Here is a 26,231-nt window from a genome sequence, read left to right as displayed (position 1 = left end):
TCTAAAAGAAGTTCGAACAGATTGCATCTAAAGGAATTACACTCGATCCTTACAGATATTTTGATACCATCAAATAGTATGCTATAACGATGAATTTTTCTGTGGCTATTGGAGATGACAATTTTTTCAACCACAATTTTGTAATTATAATCTTACATGATTATAAAAGATCTGGGTCTTTTTTGTAGGGTATAGACATAGTAAATTAGGTAAAAATATATGATCAATGTTTGATGTGCCAAATATTCGTGTTATCTATTTTAAATGTTTACGATAAATGAGTTTAGTATTGTAGAAGAAAACAAAAGCAGAAGAAAATTATTATCACAAAAATGTTACATTCAAGCTATTCCTATGAATAATTATTTATGTAAAATGATCGATGTGAGCTTCAAATTATTGATGAAAGTATATCATTCGGAGGGATTCGCACAATTTGAGGTAGCATGTAAATAAGTATTACTGTCAGTGGACAAACAATATCAGTATTTCAAGATCTCAAAGTTATTGATAATATTTTCTATTGCTTGAATTATTCAAGTTCAATAATAATAATACACGTATTAGGTAAAATCTCAGAGTTATTTCGCTCTTACTTAATTTCTAATACAGCAATCAACAATGTAACAAAACATTGGCTTGACAACTTTACTGCTTATTGCAACGGAACAAATGTGAAATTAAACACAAAAAAAAGTATCAAAAATATAATCGTCAGTAGCTTCTTAGTAATAGTAAAATGTGCGTTGTTGATTACTGACATCAGGATCAAGGACTAGAGACCCTTCCTAATTAATATCATAACTTACAATTTCTAAATGAATCCATATATAATGTAAATAGTAGAAAATTCAGCAGTATTCAATGATACAATAATGACTTTTCATTGCGCGTTTACAATAGCACGATTTCAAAGTATTTCACCAGATTATCATATCGAGTACATATCCCACTCAACCAACACATTTCGAGGGCAAGGTATATTTTCATTGTAACATGTAATATATGCTTCCAAGTTACAGCAAAGTTTTATTGATTGTTCGTGATACTAATATCATAAATATTGACATTAAACTTAATTGCTTCAAAATAGGAAGCACACATGTATTTGACGTCACTGCTCCAAATGTTGAACTCCTTCTATTGCTGTCATTCGGCCAATTTGTTTTCAATACTGTGGTTACAAAGTGTGAATTGTAAAGTCAGGATGTAACGAAACATAATGGTAGCACAACTTAGAAATGGTAGAAGCTAGTTGGCTTACTATTTTCTTGCCAAATTTATCTCTGAGAATCAGTCAGATAAGTACAATATAGTTGATATAAACGAAATAAAATTTTACAAAATAATACCGTTGTATAATTTATTCCAGCAGCCCCAGCAATAGCCATTCTAATTTTGAGTGAGAGTTTCTAATTTCATTATCCAATACTACTGTAAAAAAAAAAACCAATAAATACCAACGAAGAGGTAATACCACGTAATAATTGCCAATGTTTTTTGGAAGTTATTTGGCATACACACAGTATTTTTAGTCTCTTTGCATTTCATAAAAGTAACACATTTCTTATTCATTAAATTCAAGTTTACATTGGTACTATTGTGGCATTCAAAGCAATTTCAAGAGTAACGATTCAACTGTGTTGGATTTTATGAAAAAGTTTTAAACCTAATTATTCATTATTTATGATACAAGTAATAAATGATATAGAGATTATTTTACACAAATCATTCCAGAGCAAATAAGAAAATAAGTCTGTTTCAAGTTCAATTTTTTTCATACGGTCTCTGATTTCATGCTGTCAAATTTCAAAAACTTACTGTGCAAGAAGTAAATAAAACTCATCCAATGCAATATTCAAATAACGTTACGATTCCGAAATTGGTTGCTTAATTGCAGCTAATACCGCAGATACCCGATTTCTTAAGTAATGCAGAAGTACAGAGAAGAATTTTTAAGTCAATGTCTCCTTGGAATAATTTCATAGCACATACATTTGATACGTTCAAACTTTCAGTAAAGATTTGATAAAAATATTTTGAAAAAGTGTAATGCAAAATATACGTCAGGACGCAATTATTGATACAACCGAAATTATTAATCATCAATGTATCATTCATTAATACTAATAAGTAGTGAGATTAATGTCTGAGAATTAGTCGTCTATTATATTTTTAAATTTTGCGACAACATAATTCCAGATCAAATAGCATGAAAGCCAACCTCGATAAACTGAATATTATATGTCAGAATTTAACATGTGCAATGAATCATACCTCCAACGCAAATTTAGCAAGCCAAGCATATTTTGTTATATACGCAGAAACTTTCAGAGAATTAGACTTAATTAATGTCCAGTTAAATGACTAACTAAAAGAATCATTGGAAATAATTAACATCATTGTTACAAATTCATTTCAATTACTGGACTGTAATTGCGTTACCAATTTGATTATTATCTATACTTCAAAAGACTTAACTGCAACAGAATTCCATTTAAGTTCAAGTAATTTTAGAATTGGAATTCAGCCGCCTACCGACTATTATACATACCTATAAACTAAGTTACAGAACCCAACCGATCAACCCTGATAGTCAAAATAATCAATTTCAGGCTCAGGTGATTTTGAAGTCGCTGGTGCAGACTGGACCTTGGGACTTTTTTTAGTAGGCAGTGGTAATACTTCTACGTTCCTGTAATGCACAAGTTCAAATATTTGGTGTATGGACTTGAATTAGATAAAGAATCGTAGCATCTCAATATTAGGTTCGTCTGAGAGAATTTTCGTTATTTTACCTGAGAGAGCTTGAAGCTGTTGCAGAATTCAACATTGGTCCTGGTACTTTCCTCTGACCACTTTCTCGTTGTAGCATTTCAAGTAAACTTAAACTTGGTAACCAGCACTGAAGTTGAATGAATTACACATTACAAAATAGAATAGCTCTTGTGAAGTGGCAAAATATTACAGGTAGCGAATAATTAAGTATACCTTATCTTTCACAGCAGTAGCAACAATATTACGTTTGGGTTCTCGATCATACGCTTGACTTTCGCATCCAAAGTGTTCGCAATATTCGTGAACAAAATGACGTTTGTCACGGTTCATACTTTCGAACGAGTAGCTCCTAGATTTTTGTTTAGAAATCTTTGCCAGTTGAACTAGTTCAGTTAGTTTGTCATGTACCATCTGGCAAAAGACTGGATCTTTTTTACCCCACTGCTTCATAAACTCAGTGTATCTCGGCATTAATTTCCCACTTAGATCCGGATTGACTATTTGCAGTCCTAACGCCAATCTTCGATTTCTTTCAATCATCTTACACTCCTCGTTACACTCCAAAGTTTTTAACTGATTTTGCTTTCTTGCACCTTGTCCTAGAACGTCTTCCAAATCTACGGAATGTCCCAGCTGCATCTCAGCCATTTTACTAGCCAGAATTCCACTAGCTATTCTTTGAAACTCACGAGAATTCTCTGCGCAGGCTCGGCTCATAGTTCTGTGTCCACACTGACACGTCACCTTGAAAATAGGAGATATACAATTTTTTTAAATTAACTCAATGGGTGAACGAGCCATACGAATTTCTAAAATAGAATCGCGAATGCTTTTTATTAATTATGCTAACCTTGACCATCTCTTTACATGGAATTTCAGGACATTTTCCTTCATGACATGGTGCTGAACAACTATGTCCGCACAATTCTCTTGCAGTTGTACATGGCTGAGCACAAACTTGCCCCGGTTTTTCACACGGCCCAGGATGACAAATGGTTATACATTTGTGCCTCTTACATGAAAGAGGCTTATTACATGCTAACCCACATGAAACTTCGTTAACATGACAGGGAACTGCTTTTCGCAGTTCGTGTTTACCATAACACCATTTTTGCGTGAGTACTGTGCAAGGCGGACACGTTGGCTCACTATGACAATTATGCAGCACAGGGTGATCACAGACATGCTGTCGTGAGCAAGGCCTGTCGCACGTTGGGCGTCTCGTCCCACATGGTACAGGAGGGTAGATTACAGCGGCTCCACACTCGCAATAAAGTTCCTCAAAACTGCTTCGCCAGCAAGGCTGACATCTACCTAAGATTTTTAAATTTAACATTGTTAAATGTAGCAATTAGAATTTGACTAGAAAAAGTTTCAGGCACTTACCCTTGTGACAAGTCTGTTCGCATTTGTGTCTTCCGCAACTCAGAGAATGCGTACAAGGCAACGGGCAGATGTGTTCAATGTCGATGCAACACATCTGGTTACATTTATGCCTTCCGCAAGAACGTTTCTTTATGCATCGCTTCTGGCATCGTGCATCATCTGCCTTGGTCGTCAATTCTTTACACGGGATCTCTTTGTCCATGTTGCCGCAACGACATTTCACTTTTGTTGTCAATTCGCACTCAGGGCATTCTCCCTGATGACAGTTGGATTTGCACATGTGAGGATTACCTGAGGAAAAAATTGAAATTATCATGTGTTATCAATTATTATATGTTCTTAAGAAATAATCCAAGATTTATAGTTAAGAAATGGCTTGTTTTCTGCATGTGAATATCATTGTCGTTGACAATAGTATAACATAATACATAAATTATTTTCGAACACATATACGTAGAGACGAGAAAATTAATGTCAGGTGTAAAAGTATGCCAACTTACTAGGTTGCCCACACTTGAGACGCTTGCAACACTTTTTTTCGCAAACTGGAATCTCGTCCAAACAGCTATTTCGTGGCTCAGTTAAAAGTGTTTGTCCGCAGCAACAATGAGATACAGCTTCTGGTCTGAGTACACATGGCTCGCAAAGCCCTGGGTGACATAAAGCTTTGCAGTTATGATTACCACACTCTAATAATTTGTTACAAATAGATTCGCAGCTGTAACTTGCTACAACATCAGCAACGCAAGCAACATCACGACAATTTTTCCCGCAGTAACATTCTGTGAACACATGAGATGAAGGTAATCAGTTCAAAACACTACATTGTTTAGCTTATTAAATTACCATAATTCCAATAACTAATTTCTATTTTATTCGTTGATACAAATACATAAATTACGAACCCTGATGGATGAGTTTTTCACAGTCTCCGCAATCTCCATGATGACATTTTCGCTCACAGGTATGAGTTATGCAGTTCAAAAGTTTCTCACAAGTTGCAGAGCAGACTAATGGTGTACCAGTACTACATTTTAAAGTTTGCGAAGTTCTGCCACAGCCGCAATGTTTTGTAACCATTGCAACACAAGGTGGACAAGGTCCAGGATGGCACAATAAATTACATTTGTGTACACAGTTTGATTTTGATCTGAGACGGCCACAAACATCGCCACACGAGTGAGCAACATCTCGTCGATTCCATTCTGGATTGTTAGTATTACCACAGAAGCAAAAGTAATCCTCTGGGATAGCTGCTGTCACATTTTGACAAGCGGGACAACGCCATCCATTTTCTGTATCAAAATAGCAAATTCATATATGTCAGAGATCATTGTGATAATTTCTAGACTGAATTTGTATCACTCATTGGAATAGTATTCTTTTCAGGAATTATGCATAGAAACGGAAACAATTTGGCTTTTGCAATTAAAAATCGTAGAGTAAAACATATGCAGCGAAGGGTTTGAAAGAAACGAAATGCTCATTCACAGCGAACCTAGTGTTTACTTACCAGCTTGTGAAGATTTTGCCCATTTTTTGGTGCACTTAAGGTGAAGCACATGATAGCAATTTGAACATGACCACACAGCATCTTGCTGCCTGACACGATCACAGCAAACTAAACATTCCAATTGTCCTCGGTTTAACTGTTCAGTGAGACGTTCTCTTTGACTGGCGTCATCATCTGTGCATAGAATGAAAAAAATGAGTGTAAGTAATTTCCAGATATGACACACTGTAAAATAAATGTCATCCCAAAAGTAAGGGTGATTGATCTCTTACCTTTCTCCGATCTTTTGTTACTCAATCGCTTCATGTTACTTCCTCCTTTGACATCTTCGTCATTCTTGTATCGCCAATTTTCAATCTCTTTATCCCTGATACCTTTTGAATTATCCTTATCCTTAGATTTATCCTTGTCTCTGCTCCGTTCCCCTCTTTCCTCTCTTTCATAATTATTTTTGTATCCATTGTAATCTGCATAGCTAGTTTTCTTCTCCCTGATCCCAGATTCATACTTATCACTGTATCTGTCTCTTTTATCACGATACCGTTCTCCACGATCTTCATTAAAATATCTTCTAACACTCTTACCACCCGTTTGACTGTACTTCATCTCAGAATTGTGACTAGAATAATTTTGATCGCCGTAATACTTGGCTGAACCACCAGATTGTCGGGTATTATCATGTCTAGAGGTTTTATAGTGCTTATTAACAGTCCCCTCCACAGATTGAGTTGCGTCTTCTTCACCGTGATATGAACCGTTTTCAAAATTTTCTCGAACACTGGAATTACCTGTCCATTTTCTTCTATCGCTATCCTTATCGCTCGTATAATTAGAACTATTATCCGAATAATGTCTGGTGTTAGAATACCTATCATTTTGGAATCTGCGATTCTTCGGATTCTGATTCCTGACAGAATTCTTAAACAAATTGGTATTTTGATATTGAGCATCCTGAGTATCCCTCTGCTTATAACTATCGCCTTTTTTATTTGCATCATATTTCCTATCCTTCTTATCTCGCTTATTTCTAATATCCACATGGTCAACTTTCGGCATGTTCGAATCGTGGAAGGTCAAATTTCCCGAATGCTGAGTTGAGGAATCATAATTTTCCAGCATAATTCTGCCATTATTTTCACTACTACTGGCAGACGAGTTTGTCCCAGCTGTTTGCAGCGCCTTCAAGGAGCTAGGTATAAACTCACCAGCGGTTGCATGCAGGTTTGAATTCTCAACGACACTGGGATCAATCGTTTGCTGAGGGACAAACGGTAATTTACCGTGGTAATTCTTTTTCTTAAGTTTGTCATTCGGGTTCCCACTTTTGCATTTGAATGGCGGAAGATTAAGCTGCGATCTATTGTTCTCAAAGAAAGGCTGTGGCCTTGCATACTGAGTACCACCAGCCATTTGCGGATCCTGATAGGCATTGGCTAAGTGCTGTTGACCCAGGTTCGAGATACTCGGCTGCACGTTGGAGCCATTCTCAGGATAATAGCTCCAGTTGCGCGCCACGTTCCCCTGGTCCGAATACCGATGAAAATTTGGGTCCTCAGGCCCATAATAAGACCCATCCCAGCTTGCCATGGCAATGCCGCAATGGCAAAGGGACTTCCCCGGCTTCTGACTCCACCAGAGGGTGGCTTGCCTCCAACGACTTTCTGGAAATGAGTTGAAGGATTGCAAACTTCAAGAGTGGGGCAATATGGTGCAATGATCTGGTTATAAGCTGATCTCAAACGAACTAACCAAACTCCATAGTTTAACCAATATCTTTTAACGGAGTAAATTTACGCACATACCTGATAAAATGCGTCGTCGACTTGTGCGCGGGTTAGTTAAGGGTGTTTGGGGTATTTCAATCCGACGACTAGCGCAGCGTTGCGAATATTGATAAGGAAAGTAAGGTGGAATATTTTTACTTATTTCTTACCAGCGTTAAATCAAAATTAAAAGTAGGCAAACGCTCCGTGCGAATCACTTGAGAACGTGGCGTTCGGACGAACTAAAATCACGTAACAAATGGAGGCGCAGCGTTACAATAATATGTGAACGGAAGCTTTGGTAAATAAACATATTACAATTCATTATTGTTCTTGTCGTAAATTTAGACCTATTTATCATACATGTTTAATTATCCGCACTTGGAATACCCTCGACGTGGTGATGATAAATGATTAAATAATCCCTACTTGAGAGTATTTTTTTTCTCAGCTGTACGCACAACCCACAGCCATCGATATTTGCGCGAAAAATTAAAACTGTCAAAAAGGACATTGCGCCAACGATAATTATACTCATCGGGTATCTCACGAATGAAAATCTCGGTTATTTCGTAACGATTTTGCGTCGCATTGACTTCAATTTCAAATTCACATCACGTACTTTGTCTCAATGTTTTGTCAACAATTTACCCGGCCTGCGTAACCTTGAATTTACCCTTCTCGCAAAGTTCAAAATTCAATTTTCCTTCAATGAGTAGAGTCGATAACCAGCTATTTCTTGGTAAAAAATCAGTAATTGATTTTTAATTCATAGATACGATAATTTCTGATTTGAATATATAATCCAAAGTAATACACATTTTAATTCCCACTGATAATTCATTATACAAATCTGGGAAATCAAGAAACATGCTATTGAACATAAACATTGTCATAAATTTGATATTTTTCAGGTGTAGTAATTTTAGAAAATCATTTCAATGGATGAAACTACCAGAACCATGTCAGGTATGTCGTCTGAGGATCGAGTGCAGTCCGTGACAAGTACATCTCAAAACCTCGTGAGCAGTAACAGCGCAGAGTCAAGTTCGCCACGAGGTACGGACCAAGCTAGTCGCCAGAACAACTTGCAGAGGATTCAGCAACGCAAACATCAAGTTTTTAATTGGCCCCAGTTAAAAAAGCTATTGAAACTGGCAAATTACAGCTCATGCCAAGCCGACGAGTGCAAATGCAACGGATGGAAGAACGCTCAACCATTGACTAAGTGTCCAAAGAATGACATGCAGCAACCAGCTGCTAACTTTTCCGATCCATGTCGAAGCTGCACCCATGTGCTTGAAAAGCATATCACACATCTGCAATCCCAAAGCGATGACGAAATTAACAAACTACTCGGCATGGTCATCGATGTTGATAACATTTTCATGGGAATGCACAGGGAGGAGGATCCGGATACAAAAAAAGTCTATTACTATTTATTTAAACTTTTGCGAAAATGTATCCTGTCTATGACTAAACCGACAATAGAGGGACCTCTGGGTCAGCCGCCTTTTGAGAGGCCTAGCATAGCCAAGGCTATAACTAATTTTGTGCTCTACAAATTTGGCCATTTATCCCAACGCGAATGGCAAGCGATGTACGATTTAGCCAAGATGTTTTTGCACTGTTTAAATCATTGGAATTTCGAGACTCCAAGTGCTAGAAGAACTGCTGGTAACGCCGAAGAAGCACCCGCATATAAAATAAACTACACACGCTGGCTTGTCTTTTGTCATGTACCAGCTTTCTGCGATTCTTTACCACATTACGATACTACACTCGTATTTGGAAGAACTTTACTTCAAGCTGTATTCAAATCAGTCTGCAGACAACTCATGGACAAATGTCATAGCGAACGAGACAGAATGTCACCTGAAAAGAGAGTTCTAGTCCTGACGCACTTTCCCAAGTATGTGTAACGTTTTTCCTTAAATCTTAGATTTATAACAGACAGAAACTTTCGATTGTACTAATTCCAAATGTATATTCCAAATCACTACATGCCACATTTTCTGATCCACAGGTTTTTATCTATGCTAGAAGTAGAAATATACTCTGATGGCTCTCCTATATGGGATCCAGAGTTCAAACAAGTACCGCCATCACATTTACAAGCTGCCTTAGAATCAAAGGGGAATCACTCACGACGGCCTGGTGAATTCGAGAAAATCAGTGTAGCGCACAATGACAAAGACAATTATACGACAATAAATATAAGCCCAGGGCTAAAAAAACTTCCTGAAAAACGATCTCACTCAGAGGGAAGGCCTGATTTGAAAAGACGTAAAAATGAAGAAGCTTTCGAAGACTTGCCGGAAGAAACTGTAGCAGAAATTGTAGCGACGATAAATGATCCTAACTACATGTGCGGACCTGACGCAGTCTTCCCACCAAATGTGCCGAGAGACGAAACTGCAAAAATTGAGGAAAGTCGAAAGATTATAGAGTTCCATGTCATTGGAAACAGCCTGACACAACCAGTATCGAAGCAAACTATGCTCTGGTTGATAGGATTACACAACGTTTTCAGTCACCAATTACCCAGAATGCCAAAAGAATATATATCTCAACTAGTCTTCGATCCGTGAGTAATTCTTATCTCTTTTACAAAACTTTCAAGTTTCATTCTTACTTCTGGTTCTCTTTTAATATCTTTAAACAGAAAACATAAAACTTTGGCGCTTATCAAAGATGGTAGGCCTATTGGTGGAATTTGTTTCCGAATGTTTGCAACCCAAGGATTTACGGAAATCGTATTTTGCGCTGTGACAAGTCAAGAGCAAGTCAAAGGATACGGTACACACTTGATGAACATGCTCAAGGATTATCATATAAAAAACAATATACTGCACTTTTTAACGTTTGCTGATGAATTTGCGATCGGGTACTTCAAGAAGCAGGGTTTTAGCAAGGACATAAAAATGTCTAGACCCATGTACCAAGGGTATATCAAAGACTACGAAGGTGCTACTCTGATGCACTGTGAACTTAACGCTAAAATTGTGTACACAGAATTCACTGCAGTTATAAGAAAACAGAAAGAAATAATCAAAAAATTGATATATCAAAGGCAACAAGAAATACAAAAGGTGCATCCTGGCCTGACCTGCTTCAAAGAGGGTGTGCGAGGAATTCCTGTAGAATCTATCCCAGGAATACGGGAAACTGGATGGAAAAGTTATGCTCAAACAAGAACGAGAGGCGTCGCGAAAGGAACGCAGGGACCAGAGCCAATGGAGGCTTGTTTGGATGTGACAGATTCATTATACAACGCCTTAAAAAGTGTTTTGAATACTGTGAAAAATAATAGCACTGCATGGCCGTTCCTAAAGCCTGTTGATAAAAATGATGTCCCTGATTATTATGATCACATCAAATATCCAATGGGTAAATATGTTACATATGCATCGATTATTGTAATAAAGATAATGATGATTAATGATTTTGTCATATTTTCAGACTTAAAAACTATGAGCGACCGTCTTAAGGCCAGATATTATGTAACTCGGCGATTGTTTATAGCTGATATGACACGAATATTTACAAATTGTCGATTGTACAACAGCCCGGATACGGAATATTATAGATGTGCCAATGCGTTGGAAAAATATTTTCAAACAAGAATGAAGGAAATAGGTCTTTGGGATAAATAATGATGACTTCATCAAGTTTAGAGTGATTGTTCCCCATTTATTCTACAGCATCGTATTAATTATGCAGTGCAAACTCATTGATATTCACCTAACTGATGGCTGAGTACTGATTTTATGACGCGTTGTGCTTTATGCACTAAACACTTTTATTATTTATTATGCTAAACTATGAGTTACCCGATGTATGCTATTGCGTACTATGATACTTAGGAGAAAATCGTTTTCAAATGAATACGGTTTCGAAAATCTGCGTTAATTAATTTGTCAATGACTTGTGTAGGTAAATATTTCGGGTTTCAAAAGGATGTAAAACATATGTTTAATCTGAGTTGTTCTTAGAGCTAGGGGCCTCACAAAGTAAAGAACTACGAAAATGTGATTCCACAATTTGCCGTCTGTATATATTATCATAAATTGGAGAATAATTTGAATTAAGATTAGCTACTGATTAGTTCAATTTCGATTTAAGCAATGTTGGTCAGGTGCTGCAAGTGAATAATCCATGGATATACATACTTATGTATATGTAGTATACATACAATATATGTTTAAATAAAGATAACTGACTTTTGTAAATATATTTCTATCGATTAAATGACAATTTGGAAATTCCTTAAAAGACACATTTACGGCAGGAGAGAGAAATTCATATAATCAGTCCCAGGAATTTTCGTATGAATCGATGTACAACTCAGGTTTTGAATACTATTGCCGAAAAAATTGACTGAGTAAAACATTCAAGAATTTACTTGGGCACGGTATTTTCAACCATTGCATTGGAGTTCAACTACATTGCTTCATGGTCTAATTAATGTAACTAGCCAAATAGGTAATTAATTAATGTAATGCAGTGATTATAATAATGCCTCTCTTCATGGTCAGTCTCTGGAACACTGCTTTTCTCAAGTTCACGATAGCAGTCATGATATGTTGCTTGAATAAAACTTTCCTACTGCTCGTGATTCATTCATTATTTAGACGAAATAAACGAATTTCTTTTATTATTATCGCAAATTTGTATTCGAGTAATAGATATAAAAAGAAAGTCAAATTATTCTATTGTGGTCAGCAATGGGTTCCAATTACTTTGAGAAAGTTTCTTATCTCTTTCTGGTAGGAAGATTTATAATACTCTTGCATTTTTTGCGTTTCTGAAACAGATTCTGAACAGATGTTACAAGTCTTGGATATTTTTTTTTTCCAGTATTCGAAAAAAAATTTTATAACTTTCTACAAAAAACTGAAAACTAGTTTTGGAGTTTTAAAAAGTTTATGCAGAAAAATTGTCAGATCACTTTGTGCAAATATGCAGGTTTTCGCGTATCTATAACATAAATCGAACCGGATGTTTGAAGAAGATATATAATGCAGATGTATCTTCCTGGCACCGGGGAATACCCAACTTAATTTTATACTTTTATAACAATAGTGATTTTTCGAGACAATAGTATCGTGTTTTATCAACAAAGCTCATGCTGTTATCATTGTTTCACAGCAATGGGAAACTCTGCCACGCAACCGATGAAACTGAGTTCTATCTACATACTTACCATATTTTAACAAGCACATATGTCACAGAAATAGCAATTATCAGCATTGTCAAATGACGTTAGTCACTAAATTAGTACTGATATGACTTCTGATACAATTATAGCAGGTAGAACAGTTAACGAGATGGTTGGAGGGCGTCAGATGTTATCATGAACTTGAAATCAGAAAGAACTTTACATACCAGAATTTATGAAACGTAATCGTATTTAGTAACTCAGTATTGAAACTGACACCAATTGTTCTCTTTGAAATTTCACCTCCTTCATAAGCTGACAATAGCAATAAGTCTACCAGATTCAAGGTCATTATCGCGAATAGTCATCAATCAGCTTGCCCATCTTCTACATGTGGTGCAATATCTGTAAACAGTGAATGAAAACAGAATAAAGAATTTTTTTCAGTTTAGTACAGATTGATATGATCAATTTGTAGAAGATAATGATAAATGGATGAAAAATAATAGCAATAACTTTGTTACATTGAAACGCTTTATCTCAAATATGTGAAGTGAATCCGATAAATTTCTCTTTACACCCAGTAGGTGAAGCAGGGAAAGAAAATATTCTGCATGCTCTGGTTGCTTCAGGCACTGTGCGTTCAATCAGTGCGATATGGTAAAGTGCAATTAACTAATTGGTGCATATACTATTTTGTACTTTTTTAAAGATAGTCGTTGGGATCCCTATCAATTTTGTGTCACATCTACTATTGCATCATTACGAAAATATGGTAGTAAGACAGTCAAATTTAATAGTGTTTATAATTATTTTCTAGTTGTACAGCAGCTTCAGCAACGATAATTCATTTTTTCAAATAATTCATCAATCAACTGCAACTTAACTTACAGCTTTTGACTACTAAGCAATTTTTCAAATAACAATCATACAATTGTACACCAGTTGCAGTGAACAAAACAGAAATGAATCTTTTTACACAATTTAATTCGCGCTTATGGAAAATAATTGTTCGTCACATAAGTATGCTGAAAATGATGATCCTGATATTTGGAGCATACAAGAATCAAGAGACAGGATGAGACCTGATTACAGCAACAGCATTTGAGCAGGAGAAGGGAGATCGTATAAAACTCCTTTCTCAACTGCAATTCCGCACTCTACGAGAGACTAACATACCACAAGGATCGTGTACTGTCTAGTCAGTTGGTTTCATTAGTCCCAAACAAACGCGATGTAAGTTGAGAAGTATGTTTTTTGACTTTTTAACTGACATTCCCAGAGTCTCACTAAAACGTTATCTATATATTCTAGTGTTTTAAAATGTGTGACGACGATGTGGCTGCACTTGTTGTCGACAATGGATCAGGCATGTGCAAAGCAGGATTCGCCGGAGATGATGCTCCAAGGGCTGTTTTTCCATCGATCGTTGGAAAACCCCGATACCAGGTAACATTGGTCTGCCAATACTTCACAGTAGTATTCAAATTCAAATAGTCTACATCATATCAAATGATTCGACTGTAATGTTGCACATTTTTGTCTATTCATGAACAACTATTACAATATTTCCAGGGTATAATGGTCGGTATGGGACAAAAAGATAGTTACGTCGGAGATGAGGCTCAAAGTAAGAGAGGGGTACTCACAGTAAGATATCCTATCGAACATGGTATTGTTACAAATTGGGATGATATGGAAAAAATTTGGCATCATACATTCTACAACGAACTCAGAATCGCCCCGGAAGAACATCCTGTACTTCTCACAGAAGCCCCATTAAATCCGAAAACAAATCGCGAAAAAATGACACAGATCATGTTCGAAACTTTCAACTCACCAGCCATGTACGTCGCTATCCAAGCTGTCCTATCTCTGTACGCGTCAGGAAGGACCACAGGCATAGTGTTGGATAGCGGAGATGGTGTATCGCATACGGTCCCTATTTACGAGGGTAAGAAGAAGTGTTTAGTCATAGTTACATAAACCAAATTACAATTTCAACATTTTTTTCAATGTCATTGTAATTCTTAACTTTCTAAATCAGCATGTACAGTAATTTAAAATTATCTTCTATAACGTTTAGATTCTATTATAAGATGTAATCCAATGTGATCGTTGCCATTATAAAAGGAAGGTAGTATCAAGAGCAATAATAGTTGGTGTAGCGCCATTGGCTTAGAGTTATAATGTCGATCACGAGTAATGCTAGTTCTTACATCTTAATATTAGTTTGTGTCGATATAAATGTTGCAATGAATAACTTGCGTTGTAATACAGGATATGCTCTGCCACATGCAATTTTACGTTTGGACTTGGCTGGGCGCGATCTAACCGATTATCTGATGAAAATTTTGACCGAAAGAGGATATTCCTTTACAACAACTGCTGAGAGGGAAATCGTGAGGGATATTAAGGAGAAACTTTGCTACATAGCTCTAGACTTTCAGCAGGAAATGGCAACAGCTGCTGGGTCCAGTGCTTTAGAAAAAAGTTACGAACTGCCCGACGGACAGGTAAGATAACGCCAGTATAGAAACTGCTGAAATAGAACACTGTTTTGGAACTCTATTTTCCAGGTCATAACAATCGGTAACGAACGTTTCCGTTGCCCGGAAGCAATGTTCCAACCAAGTTTCTTAGGGATGGAGGCATGTGGTATTCATGAAACTACGTATAATTCCATTATGAAATGTGACGTTGATATTCGTAAAGATCTCTATGCCAATTCTGTACTGTCTGGTGGCACAACAATGTATCCTGGAATCGCGGACAGAATGCAGAAGGAGATCACTGCTCTGGCTCCGTCGACTATGAAAATAAAGATAATTGCACCACCAGAAAGAAAGTATTCGGTATGGATCGGAGGATCTATTCTTGCAAGCTTGAGTACCTTCCAACAAATGTGGATATCTAAACAGGAATATGATGAATCAGGTGCATCTATTGTACATCGAAAATGTTTTTAAGGCTCAATTCTTCTTGTTTCGTTATCAATTGTACAGTGAAGTTAGCAATGTGTACCTAATAAAAATGTATATTATGTAAGAAAACCCAATTTCGAATGCAGCAGCGAATGACATTCTTGTATGAAAAATTCAATTGTTTATCCTGTTGCACATTGTTAATATCACTTTTTACTTGTGAAGAGGAAATATTTTCTTCATTAACGTAAGAAAACCTTGATTACCTTAACAAGGATTAGTTTTCGCAATTTTTATGTTAATCGACAGTTTGATTTATAACATCAGTAAAGTTTAATCTACTACAGGGAATCAAAAATTTGCTGCAATATTTTTTATTACTGAAATTTACACACCATATATTGTTACACGTCAACACCTCAGGTTATTATATTCATTGATTTCGATTTTATACAGCATATGAAAATTTGAACCAATAAACAATATGATAAAAAAAATAAAAATTTTATAAATTTATGCACAAGACCCGAATAATTTTTTTTTATGTATGGCTTTACTCTTTCATCATAGTTTACTCTATTTACATAACGTATAGATTGTATTTTATATTGAAACTAAATTAAAACTTGTTTTCTGATTAGTACATTATCATACTAACATAATTAACCACACCAGATAATCTGTATAGATTTTTTTAGATGTCAAGTTGTATGCTACGAATTTAACCCCCTCCCTTTAGTCAGGTCATGTTTTCTGTAGAACAGTAATGACCGATTTATTTGAGAATATTAAATAATTATATAGTCGAAATACTGATTCCAGTTTTTGTATGTTTTGAATACACGTCTTGATCATTGTTATAGTCATATAAGTTATGATTTTTGGTAGTTCAATGGTCCATTGTCCAATTGTCCTGTTAATCCAGTGTGAAAATTATAATCAGTTACATTAACACAGTTTGAGTCATTTAAACTTAGTTTGAGCCCAGCATTTCGATTTTTAACAATAAAAATTGCAAATCTTATTACTTGGGAAAAAAGTGCTTTAAAAGAATATGAGAGGTAAGACTTACAAGATAAAATTTGAACATGAATATTTCAGTTTTGTCGTCTTCGACTGACATTGCCAGAGGTAACAGTTGCAATCCCTCCTCATGATGTACCACTTTGAAATATTTTAATTATTGAAGACAACAAAAACAACCAACGTTATTAGAACTTGTATCATCCAATCTTATCACGTGTAAGAATATGGAATTATTGTTAAAAAATCCTCTGTAATGTTGATTTCATGATACTGGTTTATGATTTGGATGACTGTCGTTGTTTGCAGTAACTGGGAATTGAGTTTCATCATGAGAAATTATTATAAACATTACGTCTTAAAAGAATTTAAAGGGTGCGATAAATATTAAATTTTGTATTTTAATTAGTTACGACCATTTCTAACCACTAATCATTACATTATTTTCTCACGTGTATAGTATGCTAATACTATATAGTTTCATTTGTATCTTTTATACATGTGTTAAAGTTAAAAAAAAAAAAAAATGATACTGTAATAATTGATGAAGCCAAATTTGTCTAAAATGTACCGAATGAATCAAAGAGCTTAAAACAAATGATATGTTTTTTATACAACAATAAAAGTAATAATTTACAAAGCTTTACAGAAAAGTTACATTCGAATATGAACATCAGTTTATCAAATTTTTGCGACGTACGTCAAGATATTACAAATAAATGGATAAATGTTAGGTACCTAAATCAAGTTGTAAAATTAAATGATCTTAATCGTGCGTTGAGTTACACGCATCGATGAGTGGCAGGTGGGCGTGATTGTAAATGAAGAAAATTGTAGAAAATTGAATCGATAACAGTAGTTTATCGATTTAGTACATTGCGTTCATTAAAAATAAAGAGTAAAAACATCTTTGGTGCCCTATTTAACACTGCAGGAATAACGCACTTCAGAGTTAAAAACAAATCATTAAGAAGACGTCGCTACAGCTATGTTTTAAAATAGTAATTAGATTAAAAACAAGTTCAGCCTGTCGCTGTGCCAGCTTATCTTCTAGAAGATTTTCTTCTACCTGTAGATCGTTTGGTGCGTCGATTCTTCGACCTCGCTGTATGTAGCCATGGTAAAGAGAATTCACTGTAATTCAAACAGTAAATGAACTTTAACAAGATAGTATATGCTTTAGGCCTGTTTTTTTGTTTTTCCACAGATTAACTTTCAGTCTGACTCTAGATGAATGATTAAAGTTAAGTCGTACAATCTAGGATCACTGCTGTTACTATATTTGAAATCAAAACTATTTCTAGCACTACAAGGAAACTTACGTTGGGGTAAAGGTGGGAATGGGCACACCAAACGCAGTAACTGGCAGTCGTGAGTCAACTTGAAGTCCCTGAATTTGCTCTGGTTCTGGCCACAATGTGCTTACTGCCTCTTCTGCCGGTAGCGTTGGGCATGGTCCGGTGTGGTTCGTATTATAACATGTTGCCTGATGATTTTGACGTTCTTGTCTTTGTTTTAGCTTCTCGATATGCCGTTGTTCCCTGCAAATCAAAATTGAATGTTTAAAAAAAAAAACTTGCCATTCGTATATAAATTCAAAGTAGGAAAATATTTGTCACTTACCTTATCCGTTGAAAGTCCCATCTCTTTCGACGCCTTTCATCATTTTCCAACTTGAGATGTCTTTTGTTAAATATTTCATCATCTAAGTTTTCTGTTCCCTCCATTGTGTAACAGCTGGTGTAAACTTTAACCCTCCAGTTTGGGACCTCCAGAGAAGCACTATTATCTGAAGGCACAGGTTCCGACAGACTTAACGTGTAGTTGGGCTCACCTATGGATGTAAAATAATGTTCTTCCGTTGTTAGAAAGGATTCCTTTTTAGTAATGGATTTTCCCTTTTTATCCGTCTTCTTAACATTCTCGTGAGTCACGCTCTTGTTGTCTGGTATCGTGGAAGTTGTGTCATTACTGACTGTCGACGAGCAGGATACACCTCTCTTGCGTTTTCCAATTGATGTTGTACTAGATTCGGACTTCCTTTTCTTCTTAATTTCCCAATCATGTCGAGAGTCGCTACTCGATTCTTGTCGAAAAGTTTCATGCTTGGATTCATTCTTGACATGATTTTCACTCGGCTCTTGTTTAACTGTAGTTATACCTCCGCTTGTATTCAAACGTATTTTAAAACTCTCGTTATATGCAGGACTGCTATTCTCGGACTCAGTATTCCTCTGATGATCACTAGTGGATGCCGTATTTGGTGAATTCAGACTGGTAGGAGAACAAGCCCCGGCGTGATCAGGTAATACAGAATTTTCAGTTACATCTGATCGTAGTTTTTGTAGATTGACTCGTCTATCCATCCGTTCCAAACGCAACTTCAGCTGAAATACACAAAATCAAGACGTGGTAGGAAATATTAGTTTTGAGCAGGAATGAGGACTTTCAAGCCTACAAAAGTTGAATTTTCAGTAGATTCAACAAAGTTGTTCAAATTTAGGTAGCCAAATATTCCGCGTGAAACGCTATCGGTACCGAGCGAGAGTACATTACCGACAGAGCAATGTCATCGGAAACGCGTCAGAGACGTGAATATTGTAATGTGTACAAATGTACGTAGCGGTTACAACGCCACCCAACGGCAGGTACATGAAGCATGACCTTGACGGTGAAGCGAGATTATTGAATGACATTTCAGCATGTGCGTGACAACTTTGTTGTCCAAGGCATGTTTAGCGACATGGAGCGTCACTTGTAGGGAAATAGCGATACGGTTATATCTCTGTAAATAAATACTGACACTTCAATTAGTACTAGTGAACGTCTGCTTGTATACCGTTTCATTCTCCTGCCTGAGAGCCGCTAATAGTTTATCCTTGGTAACGATTTGCTCGGATTGTTGTTGTATCAGGTCCAGATGTAAAAGTAGTAGTTCTTTGAGGTGCTTGACCTCGGTGAGGTCATGGTGACGAGCCTCGTTGCCGCGGAGGGGGCTGACACCGAGTGCCGATGTCGCCGGGGCACCGCCGTCTGTCATACTCGCGTACATGTGGTCGAAGTCGCAGGGGAAGCTTAATATGCCCGCCTTGCTATCCTCGGCAGCGGTTTGGAACTCGTTTTGCCTCACGTTAGTTGATAAATGTTCGCTCATTGCTGCAACCATGTTGTATGCCGCACGAGCCGCGGCCGCGTTAACTCCACTAGCCGTAGTTCCAGGTGCCGTAAGCAGTTCCCGAAAATCCACGCTCCCAGTGTTTTCACCATTTATTACTGGCGAGGTGTTTGACATTTTCCCTCCGTGACAACCTCGTTAAGAACTTTCCTGATCATTTGTGGCCGCAGTGAGCGTACCACGCGCCCAACCACACTCATTAAACAATCTTACGTAGACTCCGATGATCTTTTCACTCTACAAAATAGACAAACTCTCACGATATCACCCTCAATTTTAACCCTGGCTCGAGATGTTTACTGACAAAACTCTGCCGACGGCGTTCTCACAGTAGAGACACCAAGCGTACGCGGCTCGAAATACTCCAACGATTTCCCGCCATTGCAACCACGTGATTTCCGTACCCGTCAATCACGGCTGGCCCCGTTTATTTGAATTCATCCGACGAGATTCTTCCCGCTCTCCACGTTTACGAATAATCGTAACGAATGGACAACCTATTCGATGCATTAATCAAGCTGTTGGAAGCTCGGACGAAAAAAATACTCCGGATATGCCTTTCAATAGAAATTTTACAGCAAGGTAAATCTACAACTGCTGAGAAGGATGTTCACTGATAGCTTCGCATAGAGTGCAGCACATTCCAGATCATCAGTCTTTAGCGCGATGTTTTTTATTAATCAAATATGCCGTACTTTAATGAGTAATTATTAAAGTCATTACTATATACATATAAGACTCAATTACTACAATTCATGCGGAAATATTACGTTTACAAGACAGCTATATTATAATGAAATGCGAATTTCAATTCGATATCGATGCCGAGGAACGGTCTCAAGATACGTTCCGCTTGATCTGTGATTGTGGTTGTGAATTGGAGCAGCATTTTCGTTTATTTCGTTTGTCGCGTCACGTACATAAACCGTTGTCCTTTGAGACTGTGTCTCGTCTTAGCTCGCCAATTCCTAATGCGACGCCGCCGACCAGTGTGGATGTCGTGTGACATGGGTTCAGCTAAGGTTACGTAAAAAGCGTGCCGATGAAACGCTTTGTCGTAATTCTCGAGCGAATTTTTGGCGGCTTGTGTAAACATCATATTAATGTTATGTAGAACTTAGTTTATCAAAAAATATCAGAAAATTGACGTTCACCGTGTGGACGGATCTGCACCTGGCGTTGTATTATAACGGCAAGAGATTAAAGAGTTAATAAATAAATAAATCGGCACGACACTTGCGGTTGGAACTTTTATCGCCACAAATAGTTGTGGGTGTAATAATTTTCATTGACTGTCATCTCACTCCAAATTATAGACCAAATGATTTACTCTGTTCATCCGTGCCTTACGTGACTTTCATGTAGCAGTAAATCAGTGCTGTTTTGTGAATATAGCGAGTGAATTCGCAGGCACGATCAATGCAATACGTGCAACCTTAGTTGAAAATACATAATCATTAGAACTGATTCACTCTTTCGATTTTTCAATTCGATTTCCGTTCGAGATATTGCTTTTCGAATAACTTTTGCAATTACCAATGATGAAATATCTATCGCAGATTTCAAATCTCAAATTATCTTATTTACATTGCTGAGAGATGGCCTAAATTTATTTTTCAATCAACCGCCAGATGCGCCAGAGAAAAGCCCGACGTTTCTAAATGTTACAGTGTTTTTGTTTTGAGCTTCCGAAAAACATTGATTTTGGCAATTAGAATCTTCGTAACAGACCCGGTACTACAAGGAAAATAGATTTCACTTGAAAAACTGAAACGAGGTTAATTTCCGTTGGTCAGTATGGAGTACGGCATTGCCATACGGAAATTCAGTCAAGCCGGAAAGCGCGCCACCGATAAAACAGGGCTGAATCAGTGTGGCTAAATGCCACTGGTCGAGACTGGCGGGATCAGCGTGACTATATTTCGCCATTGTTCCTCCGGTCTTTCGTATCCTCTTACATTTCACAGTTACGAACTGTGATTACGAATTTCGGTTGGCTTGCTCTGTTGCGTTTACCTGTACCAAAACTCTGTGATAAATGAGATAAAATACGAAAAGTTTTGCCGCTTGTGAAAATTAGTAATTAAAAATAATTCATTATGGCTGATTCTTCTTACGAGAAAGGATTAACCGAGTTATCCAAGATGAAGGTATGCGCATACATTAGCACTGTTTCATGCGGCGATTGTGTATTTAATATTTACGTTAACCTCAACGAATCCAACCATCTTATTGCACCCTGAATGATTATATTTTGGAGAAAGTTTACTTTGAGTTCTGTCATTCGAATAGTAATATGTTTTAACTTTCATATATGAAACCATCGTCATCCCGAAAGTTGTCAAATTGCTGAACACGTTTTGCTTCGAAGGTGCACTAATCAAACTTGAAAAATTCTAGTAATTCAAGTCTCAAAGATCTTTTACTGTAAAAAAGGGTACTGTTATCCTTTATGGATTGAACTGTGTCAGGTTTTATTTATAACGTTGATTATAGATTCTTCGAAATTTGAATACAATTTTCCAACCTCTCGATAGTTGAGAGGTACTTAATTATAGCAGGGAATAATTTTGATGCATCAATTGATGACATTCATTACAGGTAGCAGATTTAAAGTTGGAGTTGAAGCAACGAGGACTGCCCACGACTGGAAATAAAACCGAGCTGGTAGAACGACTTCAATTAGCAATGCATGGAGGTAGGATTATGAAAATGCAAACCATAATCGTTAGCTTAATTACAGGATACCCAGGATTAATGAATTGCATTAAATAATACTCAATATTTGACAGCCACCGATATTTTGTTTCACAGATTCGACTTTATCACTTGACGAGACTACGGATGAAATATTAGATGAGGATGCTGTTCTCGGAGTAAGTTATATTTTTACGTCCTTTTAGCTTTCAGAAATATTGATAATATTCCGAATATAAGACTCTGAAATGTATTGGTTTATTATGTTTCTTCACTAAAATAATAATGCATTACCAGGTCTGAATCAAGTTTGTATATCTGTTCCCGTTTTTATAAATGAATGATATGTACCTGTAGGATGAAGAGATAGAGGAACTTTCTAGTAAACCCGACTCACAGGAAGTGGGCAAAAAGCGAAAATTGTCAACAGAAAGTAACTCAGCGAATTCCAAAAAAATAGTACTGAATCGTAATCCAATTCTCGAAGATATCCAAAGTGAGCTAACTGGAAAAGAGAATAATAATAAATCAGATACAAGTGAACCTGAAAAGAAGGTTATCAAACTTTCTCAACTGGGCGTTAAGGAGGTAAAAATGATAACTACACGTTTTTTGTGATTGTCACATACCTGCATTTTCAACTGAAATTCACAGCTTCTAAATATCTTCATCTATTGCACTTGTTAAAAAATAATTAATTTTGCAAATTTTATACTCCATCCATCCACCATCTGATAATTATCGTTTTTGAACAGAGACTGGAAATGAGAGCTAAGAAATTTGGTGTCCCTCTATCTGAGTCTGCAAAGAAAGAAGCTAGGTCGGCCAGGTTTAATTCAAACACGCAGAATAGTAAGTCAGCAGCATCTATAAACGTTCCAGTGGTAAGTTTTGAACAAAATCAGCTTGACAGTTAGATTCGTGGAACACTTATAACTTGGGGATGATATTAAAATCTCGTGAATAATTAATTTCAGCATACGACCTTTGAGGTGCTGAAAAAGAGAGCTGAAAGGTTCGGCGCTTCGGTTTCTAGTGTGATGGAAAAAGTATGTGTCAGTTTTTTAATCAATGCAGTGTATCAGTTACTGTGAAATGCCTTTAAAATGAATCATATAATTTATTGTTTATAGGCTGAAATGGAGTCAAGAATAGAAAAGAGGCGAGCGAGATTTGGTGAGGTTAAGCCGATTGAAAAACCCATAAAAAAAATTAAGATAGTAAAATGATACTCGATATCATACACTCAAACAATACTTTAGGTTAAGGTTATTTTAAGAAATTCTTTTTCAATGAAACCAATAGTCAAACAGTCATTAAAAAGTAGACGAAATTTTCAATATTCAATATGGATCGAAAATATTTACATTTTTTGATTAATCAATTTCTAATAGAGTATTTTACTTATAAATTAAAAAAAAATAAAAACATCAAATCAAATTATAGCATTGGTAATTTTTTCATTGCCAAACATTATTGATGTATAATTCCAAAATTATGGAATCTCTGAAAATAAATTCTAGTAATAGGAAATGAAGTCCAGAGGCTCCTATAAAATCAAAATAACCTGCTGATCGCTGTCACAAAAATGTGCTTGCGTTGAATGAAACATTGATAATAGATTGGGAATTTCTGAAAAATTTATTACCATTTTTCCATACGTACAGTTTACCTGAGGTTACAATCACAATCTACTTAAATCTGTATCTCGAGCTCCAAAAATCGTGTTCGTAATTTCTGAGGAATAATGTAAACCCTTCATATTTCGAAATGATTCTTTACACACGTATACTAAACGTCAAACATTATTCTGGAAGACTTGGACCTGGCTTAAAAATAGAATCAAAACTTTGATAAAAATTTATCCAATCATGCGTATGTGTACCAGTATTTACAAAATATTTTAACCTAAGTACAATTCAGATATTGCTAAATCGACATAGCACATCTGAAGCCGAGATTGCCAGCAGAAGTATCAGGTGTGTTTTGACTGCGCGCAGCGCACCTGTATCTGTAACAGTAACTCTCATGACACAGATATGAGCCTCCTTTTTTAACTTTGTCTGTACCACTTGACGGTCCGACCTACAAAATTTTGACTGATCATGAATTTGAGAAATTTAACTACAATTATTACATGGAATGTAGGTGCTTGGCATAAACTATTAAGAATACCAGTACTCGAAATTGTGTATCTTGACTTAGGACAATCATTTAGCAATAAATCATAGCTTTTTTGAGAGTTTTTTTCAATTGCAACATTCCTGTGTTAGAATAGAATTCATTTTTGCAAGGGTATTGGGTGTATGTTATCACAGGAAAGTTATACTTACAGGATTTTTTGCAGGTTTATCACTGTGTTCAGTTACCCACCAATCGGAAGTCCATTCCCAGACATTTCCAACCATATTATAAAGTCCGTAACCATTTGGTGGAAATTCTGTGATTGGTGCTGTCCCCACAAATCCATCTTCAGCACTATTATTGCTAGGAAAAACTCCTTGCCAAATGTTGGTCCTGCACGGAAAAAGTAAATTAAAATTCTATACTAGTAATAAGATTAAAGAAATAATTGATAAGTAACATGTTTCTTAACAGAATCATATAAATGTGTTGTGCGTATTTTGTCAAAAAAAAAAAGAAGAATAATCAAGCAATTGTCAATGATTTTTCATTTAAAAATGAATGTGCGTCGCCGAATTTGAGGATGTAATGAAATAAAAATTAATCGAACAATCGTAATTCCAATACTAGCTTACCTGTGTTGATTCTTTGGAGTGAGGCGGTTACCCCAAGGAAAAAGACGTTCAGTTACAAGTCCGCCTCTGCACGCAACTTCCCATTCAGATTCCGTAGGCAGTCGTTTGCCTCGCCATTTACAAAAAGCTGTGGCATCGTTCCAAGAGACGTGAATCACAGGATGGTCCATTCTGTCTGTCATAGAGAACGTGTTTAAGATTGTGATGATCGAAGCGCGTCTACTTCTCACCAATTTTCTTGGACTACCTATGTATAGAAGAAAACCTCACCCAGTATGTCGGAATCAGGACCTTCAGGATGACGCCAGTTACAGTCTTTGACCGGTAGCCACCAAGGTGCCTGAGCAACCGCCTCGTTTATCTTAGACTTTGTTTCCTCGCTCAATAATCCCTCAAACACAAAAGAATCCCCAAATTTTTCAGCCTCTGTTCGATGCCCCGTAGCCTTGGCAAACTCCTCGAAATCTCTGTTGCTAACTTCGTAAACATCAATGTAGAAATCGTCCAGAGTTACGTTTCGTCTTGGACCCTCACCGTCGGCCACGAATATCGGTTGGTTTGTACCGACGGCAAAGGTGCCCGAATTTATCATCGCCATTCCATCGTGAGCGTTGATTCTCTGTTCGTACTTATTCTCTTTGACAGTGCAAGCTTCACTCTCACCGGCGGAACAGAAACCTTCAGTTTTGCCGCTCTGATCATCGTTTGTTTTTCGATTCAATACTTTACCGCATTGACAATCCGTTCCCTCAGATTCTGCAGCCTTGATAAGGAAAGTATGGACGATTAAAACTGCTACAAACACGGCACGCATTTTCCAAAAACAATTGACTGACGTCAACAACCCTTTTTGACGCTGCGAATGGAAATCGTCGTCGCCGCTGTCGTTGACTGAAGATATATTCTTCAGTCAACGCCGCTGTCAATTGTTTTGGTACAAATTATCCTGAATCGATGGCTAACTAGTATTGGCCGCGTAGAATTTGGTGATCTACAAACTCGCGTTATCAATGGTTCGGACGCATTATCGTCGTGTCGCACGAAAAGAGGCG

The 26,231-nt window shown here is 36.8% G+C and overlaps 6 protein-coding genes across 9 annotated transcripts; 3 read left to right on the top strand and 3 right to left on the bottom strand.

Annotated features, from left to right (window-relative positions):
• Nucleotides 1-1,009: 1,009 nt before the first annotated feature.
• LOC107219586 (protein shuttle craft) lies at nucleotides 1,010-12,874 on the bottom strand. Of its 3 annotated transcripts, none has more exons than XM_046738597.1 (11): nucleotides 12,647-12,874; nucleotides 5,950-7,338; nucleotides 5,678-5,851; nucleotides 5,070-5,459; nucleotides 4,665-4,946; nucleotides 4,165-4,455; nucleotides 3,629-4,092; nucleotides 2,992-3,522; nucleotides 2,799-2,905; nucleotides 2,555-2,695; nucleotides 1,010-1,434 (listed from the first exon to the last, which is right to left on the bottom strand). In XM_046738597.1, the coding sequence occupies exons 1-10, from the start codon at nucleotides 12,663-12,665 to the stop codon at nucleotides 2,584-2,586; spliced, it is 3,759 nt and encodes a 1,252-aa protein (XP_046594553.1). In that variant the 5' UTR covers nucleotides 12,666-12,874; the 3' UTR covers nucleotides 1,010-1,434; nucleotides 2,555-2,583. The 3 variants fall into 3 exon arrangements, with proteins under 3 accessions (XP_046594553.1, XP_046594554.1, XP_015513330.2); XM_046738598.1 differs by having other exon boundaries at nucleotides 1,010-1,174; XM_015657844.2 differs by lacking the exon at nucleotides 12,647-12,874 and adding an exon at nucleotides 7,480-7,625.
• Nucleotides 7,647-11,964, top strand: LOC107219594 (histone acetyltransferase KAT2A). The gene is made up of 5 exons (XM_015657855.2): nucleotides 7,647-7,741; nucleotides 8,355-9,352; nucleotides 9,467-10,027; nucleotides 10,106-10,830; nucleotides 10,903-11,964. Exons 2-5 carry the CDS (start codon nucleotides 8,382-8,384, stop codon nucleotides 11,094-11,096), a joined length of 2,451 nt encoding a protein of 816 aa, XP_015513341.1. The 5' UTR covers nucleotides 7,647-7,741; nucleotides 8,355-8,381; the 3' UTR covers nucleotides 11,097-11,964.
• Nucleotides 12,875-13,330: 456 nt separating the features above from the next.
• Nucleotides 13,331-16,014, top strand: LOC107219581 (actin-5C). The gene is made up of 5 exons (XM_015657837.2): nucleotides 13,331-13,837; nucleotides 13,916-14,050; nucleotides 14,177-14,555; nucleotides 14,882-15,117; nucleotides 15,181-16,014. Exons 2-5 carry the CDS (start codon nucleotides 13,925-13,927, stop codon nucleotides 15,568-15,570), a joined length of 1,131 nt encoding a protein of 376 aa, XP_015513323.1. The 5' UTR covers nucleotides 13,331-13,837; nucleotides 13,916-13,924; the 3' UTR covers nucleotides 15,571-16,014.
• A 1,375-nt stretch (nucleotides 16,015-17,389) lies between these two features.
• Nucleotides 17,390-20,043, bottom strand: LOC107219572 (male-specific lethal 1 homolog). The gene is made up of 4 exons (XM_015657829.2): nucleotides 19,388-20,043; nucleotides 18,172-18,935; nucleotides 17,871-18,089; nucleotides 17,390-17,682 (listed from the first exon to the last, which is right to left on the bottom strand). Exons 1-4 carry the CDS (start codon nucleotides 19,838-19,840, stop codon nucleotides 17,592-17,594), a joined length of 1,527 nt encoding a protein of 508 aa, XP_015513315.2. The 5' UTR covers nucleotides 19,841-20,043; the 3' UTR covers nucleotides 17,390-17,591.
• Nucleotides 20,044-21,635: 1,592 nt separating this feature from the next.
• Nucleotides 21,636-25,168, top strand: LOC107219577 (SAP domain-containing ribonucleoprotein). The gene is made up of 7 exons (XM_015657834.2): nucleotides 21,636-21,873; nucleotides 22,325-22,421; nucleotides 22,538-22,599; nucleotides 22,778-23,008; nucleotides 23,176-23,304; nucleotides 23,398-23,469; nucleotides 23,554-25,168. The coding sequence occupies exons 1-7, from the start codon at nucleotides 21,823-21,825 to the stop codon at nucleotides 23,647-23,649; spliced, it is 738 nt and encodes a 245-aa protein (XP_015513320.1). The 5' UTR covers nucleotides 21,636-21,822; the 3' UTR covers nucleotides 23,650-25,168.
• Nucleotides 23,889-26,218, bottom strand: LOC107219588 (formylglycine-generating enzyme). 2 transcript variants are annotated; one of them, XM_046736752.1, is made up of 4 exons: nucleotides 25,450-26,218; nucleotides 25,180-25,354; nucleotides 24,754-24,937; nucleotides 23,889-24,431 (listed from the first exon to the last, which is right to left on the bottom strand). In XM_046736752.1, the coding sequence occupies exons 1-4, from the start codon at nucleotides 25,991-25,993 to the stop codon at nucleotides 24,396-24,398; spliced, it is 939 nt and encodes a 312-aa protein (XP_046592708.1). In that variant the 5' UTR covers nucleotides 25,994-26,218; the 3' UTR covers nucleotides 23,889-24,395. The 2 variants fall into 2 exon arrangements, with proteins under 2 accessions (XP_046592708.1, XP_015513333.1); XM_015657847.2 differs by having other exon boundaries at nucleotides 23,889-24,505; nucleotides 25,450-26,204.
• Between the last annotated feature and the right edge of the window lie 13 nt (nucleotides 26,219-26,231).

Source organism: Neodiprion lecontei, chromosome 4, assembly GCF_021901455.1.
Source record: "Neodiprion lecontei isolate iyNeoLeco1 chromosome 4, iyNeoLeco1.1, whole genome shotgun sequence".
NCBI lineage: Eukaryota > Metazoa > Arthropoda > Insecta > Hymenoptera > Diprionidae > Neodiprion > Neodiprion lecontei.
Note: the sequence above shows the minus strand (reverse complement) of the source record. Positions and strands in the feature narration are given on the sequence as shown.